General features: G+C 39.2%; 1 protein-coding gene across 2 annotated transcripts in view; it reads right to left on the reverse strand.

The window, feature by feature from the left end:
* Positions 1-276: 276 nt before the first annotated feature.
* LOC103798162 (ELAV-like protein 2) overlaps positions 277-9,475 on the reverse strand; it is a 40,526-nt gene continuing 31,327 nt past the window's right edge. Inside the window, exons 4-7 of one of the 2 annotated variants that reach the window (XM_009070411.1) lie at positions 9,186-9,339; positions 6,548-6,773; positions 1,442-1,480; positions 277-958 (exon numbers count right to left, since the gene is read on the reverse strand). In XM_009070411.1, the coding sequence (XP_009068659.1) occupies positions 631-958; positions 1,442-1,480; positions 6,548-6,773; positions 9,186-9,339 (747 nt within the window). In that variant the 3' untranslated portion in view covers positions 277-630. The remainder of the gene's footprint in view (positions 959-1,441; positions 1,481-6,547; positions 6,774-9,185; positions 9,340-9,475) is intronic. The other variant, XM_009070410.1, reaches the window with a different exon arrangement.

Raw genomic sequence — 9,475 nt, forward strand, 5'->3', positions numbered from 1 at the left:
AATATATGCTTTTAAAACCCACATCAAAGAGGCTCTTATCTCTTTGGCAAGGTACTGCTTTATGAAAAGTTCTCCAGTATTCTTACTATAAGCTTTGATAATGTGCTCCCATTCCCCAACCCAAATGATAATTACAAAATACTGCTTATACCTTTACAAATAAAATGTAAACTTCAAATACTTTTCTTGAACAAGAAACCAAAACAACAATGCATCAAAATGTAAATTAAATACAAGGCAAACCAAAGAACTTACAAAACCCCAACTTAACGCATGACAAAGCCTCAGAATTTACTCATATGTTAAAGGCAGTCATGTAAAAAGAAAAAAACTTCCTTTAACTGAAATATTTCAGAAGGTCCACCTTCTTCAAAGAAGGCAATAGCATATGCATTGCAACAGGTAAAAACCCTGTACCTCTTGTCAAAATTCAAACACAAAAGACATTTAGGAAGTTCTAATTCAAATATCAACAATAAAAAAATCTCTCACATTCTTAGGATGCTAAGTAGTCATTTTATCCCCATTTCCACACGGGCATACAACAAAGGCATTTACTAATGCATAATGCTTCTTGTAAATTGCCTTTGTTGTATAGTTTTCATGTATTAATGCACTGAGAATAACATGTTAGGCTTTGTGCGTTTTGTTTGTTTTGAAGGAGACCTGCAACACTCTGTCACCAAGGAGGTATCCATTCAGACTGGCTATTGCCATAACTGCCTCATCATAGTTTGTCATGGTCACAAATCCAAAACCTTTGCACTTGTTGGTGTTGAAGTCACGGATGACTTTCACATTGGTTACTGCTCCAAAGGGTCCAAACATTTGCCAGAGTATACTTTCATCAGTATCAGGGCCCAAGTTGTACACGAAAATGCACCATCCGGTTCCTACACGTCCAGGGATATTAATTCCAGCCAAACTGGTCATTCCATCAATGTTCATTGGAGGAAACCTACTAAAGAATGAGGGAAAACAAAACAGAATCATAAGGTAGCTGTTAACACAAAATCCCAGCAAAGAAATGTCAAAATAAGTAAGAAAATGATAAAGCTTTTCACAGAATGAACACATACCTCAGACTAATAAGGTAACATCACAAATATTTTTTTGTCTCCAAACTGCACAAATATTATGTAAAAAATTATACACAAGTAGGGTTAACAGTGAAAAGTATCTCTGAAATGATGTAACATAGAAAACCAAAAGAAAAGCATGCTATAAATCCAGGGAGGAACACCGAATCGTTTGAAAGAGCAATTCCATCAAACTCCCACAAAAGGTTTGTCTATTTCATGTGCAATGAATCAAAATGCAGACACTTAGTTGGAAGTCTAAATACGCAGAAATACAACGTAAGTCTTCATGAAAAGCAAGAGCATGCTGAAAACTTCAATATAATCTAGCTATTGCCAAAGAAACAGTCCTTTATTATTACCTCTTTACACCATAAGCCATGTTGAGCAGATTGTCCAACCTAAAAAACAGAGCAACGCGTTCAGCCTTCAGACTTTTCCACTCTAAGATTCAGTATATCACTGTGCCATTCCCAGTAATCATATTACAAAAAGCTCAGGTATTAGCCTACAGATTTTTTTCCCCCCGTCTCTCAGTATTTTTTAGTTTCCTGCTTCTCTTTCAAATTTTCACTTGTTTCACAACCACAAATTAATGTGAGCCACCTATCAATAACCAAGATGATCAAAGACTCCACTCATGATTACAAAAAATGAAACCAACAGTGCATCCCATGCAATGTTAAAGTACCACCACTGAAAGAGCTGTGGCACCTTATTACATTATTCAATACATAATAGATGTTCTTGTGTAGTAACCACACCATAAAATACTCATTTCATACAGTGATCCACTACCACAAATTTACCCCAAGTCAAATACTGTTAGCATAAAGTTACAGTCAGTGACCATATCAGTGAAATCTTTCATATTATGGACTTGGTTTAGATGAAGAGCTTTATTGAGGCTCTGACAGTTTGCTGACAGACTACCAAGACAGATGAAGTATTTTGAAGTGGTAACAAATGTCGCAACACGAACTGCAAAAAAGATTTCTGTTTTCCTACTCTTTTTGGCAATTCCGAAATGTTCGAAGTCAAGCAGGTGAGGCAGAAGGCCAGCTTGTCTGAGCAGGGCTTTTGGAACTAAGGCAAAAAAAACAAGTGTATGTCCAGTGACAGCAAAGTTGGGTGACATGGGAGGAATACAGAGACGCAGCTTGCCACTGTAGGGAGAAAACTGGTGCAGTCAAAGCTCAGCTGGAGTTGAAGCTGGCCAATGCTGTGGAGGGACAACAAAAAAGCTTTTTAAAATATGTCAATCAAAAGGGCAGTCCGAAAATAACACTGGGCCACTACTTGATCAGGATGGTCACCTCACGAACAGGGACACAGACAAGGCAGAGAGGTTTCATGCCTTCTTTGCCTCTGTCTTCAGTGCTGATTATGGGCTAAAGAAGGTCCCCTGAGCCTGAGCTGCAGGACCATGGCTGTGATGATAAACTCCCAGTTCACCCTGAACTTCTGCAGGATCTGCTGCTCCAGTAGGATCACTCTAAGTCTACAGGGCCTGATGGGATTAATCCAAGATTACTCAAAGAGCTGGCTGATGTCATCGCAAGGCCTCTCGCAATGATTTTTGCATGGACTTGGGAATCTGGACAGGTCCCAGCTGACTGGAAGCTAGTTAATATTGTCCCAGATTTCACGAATACTGACACTGGAAACTACAGGCCTATCAATCTCAGTGCCTGCTAAAATTATGGCAAAGATTATTCTGTAAAGAATTGAAAAACACCTGAAGGACAATACAATCATTGGTCACAGACAGCACAGTTTCATAAGGGGAAAGTCCTGCATGTCAAACTTAATTTCCTTTTATGACAATCCATCTAGTTGACCAGTTGATGTAATCTTTTTGGATTTCAGTAAAGCTTTTGATTCTGTCTCTCCCAGGATGCTTTTGGACAAGATGTCTAGCACATAGCTAGATAAATACATCACATGATGGGTGAGCAACTGGCTCACAGGGTTCCGGCACAAAGGCTTATAATGAATGGGGTTGCATCAGGCTGATGACTGGCCACTCGTGGGGTCCTTAAGAACTCCATGTTGGCCCAATGGTCTTCAACATCGTCATAAATTATTTTGATGGAGGACTCAAATATATACTAAGAAAGTTTGCTGCTGATACTAAATTGGGAGGAACTCTGGACTCCCTTAAAGGCAGAAAGGCCATATTATAGGTTCTTTTCAGGACTCCACAAAACGAGGTTACATAGAAAAGGTACATTTGATTCAGTTCTCAAACTACAGAACATTAGGATTCTGCAGTGAGCCAGGCTTGCAGAATACACTGCCAAGAAAATAAGCCATTGAATAACTAAAAGAGCAGAAAAGAAAAAAATTCAAAATGCTTGACTACCATCAGTAGACTTAGAATGGATGACAGAGATCACAGAATCACAGAATCAACTGGGCTGGAAGAGACCTCAAGGAGCGAGTCCAACCCTACTGTCATTATCAGACCATGGCACTAATTCTCATCTTGAAAACGTCCAGGGATGGCAAATCCACCACCTCCACCTCCCCAGGCAGCCCATTCCCATGCCTGACTACTCTCTCTGTAAAAATTCTCTTGCTAATATCCAACCTAAACCTCCTCTGGCAGAACTTCAGTCTATGCCCTCTTGTCCCACTGCTGATTGCCCGGGAGAAGAGACCAATCCCCACCTGACTACAAACTCCTTTCAGGGAGTGGTAGAGGGTGATAAGGTCTCCCCTGAGCCTTCTCTTCTCCAGGATAAACAATCCCAGCTCCCTCAGCCTCTCCTCATGGCACTTGTGCTGAGTCCCTTCACCAGACTTGTTGCTCTTTTCTGGACCCATTCCAACACCTCAATATCCTTCCTGAACTGAGGGGCCCAGAACTGTACACAGTACTCAAGGTGTGGCAGTACTCACCAGCATCGAGTACAGGGGGCAGAATCACCTCCCTGGTCCTGCTGACCATGCTGTTCCTGACCCAGACCAGGATGCCATTGGCCTTCTTGGCCACCTGAGCACACTGCTGCCTCATGTTCAGCTTTCTGTCTATCCAAACTCCCAGGTCCCTTTCTGCCTGGCTGCTCTCCAGCCACTCTGTCCCCAGCCTGTAGAGCTGCATGGGATTGTTATGGCCAAAGTGCAGGACCAGCACTTGGCCTTGTTAAACCTCATCCCATTGGAATCAGCTTCACTGACATTTGGGGTTGAAGAGGAAGATGAAGATTTCTAGAAACAGCATCACTTACAGGTCCTTCATGTAGAGCAGCCAGCTAAGGACTTTGTACAATAATGATACCATGGTAAAATTTATCACCGGTTGCCTGGAAGACTTGAAAATACTCTGGAAAGGTTCTCAGGGATTTTCACCTGACAGTTTTTAAAGATGCTGTAAGTTACACATCCATAGAAACTGAGAAGCAATTATACAGAGCTGCTTTTTAAAGTCTAGCTCAAGTTTTCTCCTGGTAAGAAAAAGAAGCATTGTTCCTGTGATCCTGTTGCTTTTACTATTAAAGTTTATGCTGACTATTTTCAGGCCTCTGTCAGGTGTTAACAGAGATGAGTAACTGCATCAGGCGATCCTGCCTGAAAGATCAAGAGCTAAGATTTCTTGCACATGTCACACATGAAAGATCTGAAGCACTGGTGCCCTCTGCACTATGTAGTCAGTGCCAGATCTAGAATGCTGCAATAATGCAAAGCCCTAAAAAGCACAAAATAATTTCCCTTTCAATTTATTAAAAATCTTAAATTTAACAAGACTGTCTCTCTTAGTGTAGAAACATAAGCCTGACAGCCTTCACCAAAAATACTACAAAAAAATTGTCAAAAATAATTTTTAAAATCTAATTTTGTCGGCAATCTCAGACCAGTCCGTTAAACCTTTTCTTCCTTTTACATCAATAAAGAAACATTTTACCCTCTTCCAGTTTACTACAGACTTTGGTACCTAAACTCAACATTTTTGTTATCATTACATTTTTAAGTTGGGCAAATCAGTGTCTCTTAAGGTGGTTTCAAGCATTACTTTACACAGTATCTCAGAAAAGACCAACTTTCCAGTGAAATTTAAATGGATATTCTCAAATCTCCACAAGTCAAATAAAGTTAAGGTTCAAAGCTAAAGCTGCAGGACCGGGGTAGTCTTCTGAAATTATTAACTGGCAAAGAAACAGGTCTTATCCAAAGAAAAAGCTCTGAAGCCTGTAGTATCGGTTAAATACAGATACTATGCCAACCATCATCTGTGTGAAACTAAAGACAGATGAGCATCTGGGAACAAGAGCAGTCAGAAGGACTTTACAAGTCAGCAGACCAAGAGTTGCCAGAATATGCTGAATGCTGCAACACAGATTCCTGCGATCTTATTTCATACAACGCATTTGGGTCCATCCTGCAAATGCAACTTCTGCCTCGATACTCTGCCTATGGAACAAAGGCAAGTCTATTTTTACACAATATTTAGCACACTGTTACAAATTAACCCTTTTATTCCCTAAGAAATGCTACGAAAATCCACCAAATAAATTAAACTGACTATCCCCCTCCTTTAGGACAGAAAGCTTACTCTACTGATGACCTTTACACCTGTAAGACACTTGCAGAATATAATGCTGAAAAGCTGAAGAAAATAAGAGTTCAGAAGTTCTGACAAAAGTTCAGTCCATGGACTCTTGAATATTTCGCCCAAGAGCGAGGGCAGCCAATGCAGAGCTTTTGAAATTTAGTACATTCTCTTTGAATCAAAGTGCCAGGTGATTTTATTTCTTTAAAAATAAAACAGAAGCTGCTTGAGCATATTACTGTAACACATTAGTTACATCATTCAGGGGCAGAGGGGTATTTCAGGAAGAAATGAAAGTCACTGAAAAAAATCCAAGGTACTCATGAATGCAGATAATACAGTATTTGTTTCGCTTTGTTCTTATCATCTGCCCTTTTCAATACACTAAATACCACAGGGAACTGTATGGCTGCAGTTGCAAAAATATTTGAATAATCTTCATTACTAAAGTTTGTAAGAAGAAAAGACAAAGTGTAGCATGGAGGACTTAAGACCACTGACAAAGTTAAACCTGAAAGCCAGAATGGGGAGGAAAAGCAGTGGGTGTGGAAGAGGAGGCTAGCAGTAGCATGCTGTATAGCTATATGCCTAAGGTCAATGTTAACTGAATCAACTTGTGTATTAATCAAAAATAATCAAGAAAATGAAAACTAATCTTTGAAAAAAAAAATAGTGACTGAGTAGAAAAAGATATCATCTTGGTTTAACAAAGGAAGTTTATTAGACATTGAAACGCTATCCATAGGATGGCATGCATTTTTGTTTTTAGCTAGGAGAATAGCTAAAGTTCAACATTCCTGTGTTTCCTTCACACACAAAAATCAGACAAACAGGCAAGTGCAAGAATGGAGGCAAACAAACAAGTCCGTGGGAACATCCAAGTTCCAGCACAGTTGTACACATGTATTCAACTTACCGAAAACGATGAGCCTGCTGAGCTAGAGGCGCTGGATACCTCCTGTTTGGAGAATGGTACAGCTGGGAAAGAATGGCCTGACTGCTTTTTTGGCTTGGATTGTTAGCAAACTTTACAGTGATGGGCCCTGTGGCACCTGCAGGTTTCTGGCCATTCAAGCCCTTGATAGCTTCTTCTGCTTCAATTCGCTTGTCAAACCGGATAAACCCCACGCCCCTTGATAGCCCTGCACAGAGTGAAGGAAGCATATAATAATTAACTAAACGTTAACATTTTATTTTCATAGTCAATTGTTATGTCAATGGTCAATTGCTGTGAACACATGCTAAATCTGAGCTTAACAGAAGTAAGATTTTGCTCACAGTGAAAATTTTCTACAGTTACTTTACTCTTTATTTTTACTGTAACTGATGTAAGACATTTGTATAAAAATATTGGAAGGTTGAAAGAATGGAGTGGAAACAACTTAAACATAGTGAGCTAGATAGGAATTCTGAAACAAAAGCAATTTTTGAGTGGAGACAAACCCAAAACCAGCTGCACTGTAACTTCTGGTCAGTTCATGCAACTCTGCAGTACCTAAATTCACAGAAATTCTGTAAATAGGTTAGTTACCTACTCTCTAGCAGCAAAAATGGCTTACATTCTCCTACAGTACTCTTTGAAACTCCCTTTGGAGCAAATATACTGAGTGGATGATGCGCAGGTTCTGCACTGCAGTAATGGGAGCTGTGACGATATTTTAACAGTCTACGGATACCACTAAGTAAGATGAAGTTCCAGTGTAGCACTATACACCACACTAGGTGTTATTTTTGAGGGAAATTTTTCTTGATATAGGAAAGTCAAAGACAACATGCAAGGGGATCAGAAAGTGTTTACGGAAGGTCTTAGGGACATCACATATCAAAAAATTTTAGTGTCTTAGAGACACAAACACACTGAGGTGTTGATATTTGGATCAATTCACGTTATAGCTACTAACAGCCAACATTAGTTAGTTGAATGTTTTGTTGTAATACTCTTAAAGCCTTTTAAAGGCCCTTTAAATTTTAGTTCATGAATAAACAGACGTTATACGCTTGTACTCACTTGAGGAAGACATTAATGACAAGAAATGTATTCTGTTCATAAACAGTAATGATTTAAACCATCAAAGTGACAATGAGAAGGCATAAGAAAGCTTTAAAGAGACAAATGTCACAGCTACGACTTTGCATTTTCTATCTGTCAGTTTGTGTCACAACCTTATTAATCATACCATTTTGAGCCTATTGCTTCCAAATTACTAAGAAGGAGAGAAGACAGCTTAAACCTGAAAAAGAGCCTGTGCCGGAAAGCTACTGTATGAATACCAAGATTTATGCATACTTTGAATTACAATGCACATTACAAATTTAATTAGATTTACTTAATGACCCATTTGCCAAATACCACCTATTTCTATGAACGAATATACAGAAATACACTGTAAACAGCTATTTATCACACAAAGATTGAAAATCTGACGCTCAAATCTGACTTGCTTCTACAAGTCAGTATTTGGCATTTAACTTTCCTTTCGATGCCTCTCTACACTCACAACATTTCACACTATTAAAACACTCTGTCTTATGTCAGTATTGCAATTTATTCTAACATAGTGAAATTGCAAAGGAGTACATACAAGTTCCTCTACAGGTCAGCTGAGAGTCGAACTGGCATGCACAACCCTTTCAAAGTAGGACAACTTGAAAACTTTATGACCTTGTACAGCTGAAAGCTGTCTGTCACCTATGATGACACGCAACTTTGAAAAGGTACAGCTATAAAAAAGATCCAACCTACCTTATTATTCAGTGAACAATTATGCAAGTAAATGTATTCTTCTGCCCTGCAACCTTAGCGTTCTTTGCATGCTGCTTTGTACACTCAATATTTGTTATGTACTTGGCATTTCATTCAATTGCTTATTTTTGGAACAGACCTCACAGCAGGTGAGGCAGCAGCAAATTAGAAAGCTCCTCAAGATAGGCCATTTGAGACAGCAAAAACACATCCATTACTGTCTGAGTCTGAAGAGTAGCTACAGATTGTCACTGACACCCACTCCCCAGTTGAGACACATACTGCAACAATGCAAACAACCTGCTACAGCTTAGTACTTCAAGACATGGTTAATCACAGAAATTATCTGCTCCTGAGGAACTCCAAAGTTCCTGTGTATACCCAAAGTTAATGAGGCAACCTTGAAAACAGTCTTAACAGAAATTACCTGTCTGGGTCTTCTGTAATCCTAGCCTCAGAGAACCAGCTGTGCATTTCTGCATAAAAATTTATTTTTAGAAGAAGTTTAATAGCATTTTGTAAGGTGCTCAGAGACTATTTTCATGCAGCAGCTTGGCAAGTAAAATTACAGCAGCTGTAAATTCATTACAAGTCATCAAGCTGCACCTTCAGGGTGGAAATGACTCAAACTGCTTCAGTACATTCCACAGTCTATTTTTGTCCATGCATACAATTCCAAGAGAAAAATGCATTTTCTGGTCTATGGATGCCTTTTAGATATTACAGAGACAAGACTATTGTACTGAAAGATGAAATATTTCTTAAAACTGCTAGTTCAAAAATGAGAGGCCATGAAAAACTGCCTACTTACCAGTGTCTTGGTCAAACAGAATTCGAGAAGTAATAATGCGCCCATACTGGGAAAAGAGCTGTTCCAGTTCCTTCTGAGCCATTGTTTTTGGAAGTCCACTAACATACAAATTCGCATTTCTGATAGAAACTGAACTTGGTCGTGCATAGGAAACCTTAGGAAAAAAGGTTAAAAAAGATGTAGAAAACACACACTTTAAAAACAACTCAAATAGGACAGTGACATTTGTTCCGTACATTAAAATATTTCTAAGAGGAGACAGAAAAGTTACCTTGCAAAGCCAGTTCAGC

The sequence above is a fragment of the Acanthisitta chloris genome, unplaced genomic scaffold (assembly GCF_000695815.1).
Source record: "Acanthisitta chloris isolate BGI_N310 unplaced genomic scaffold, ASM69581v1 scaffold2892, whole genome shotgun sequence".
Taxonomy (NCBI): Eukaryota; Metazoa; Chordata; class Aves; order Passeriformes; family Acanthisittidae; genus Acanthisitta; species Acanthisitta chloris.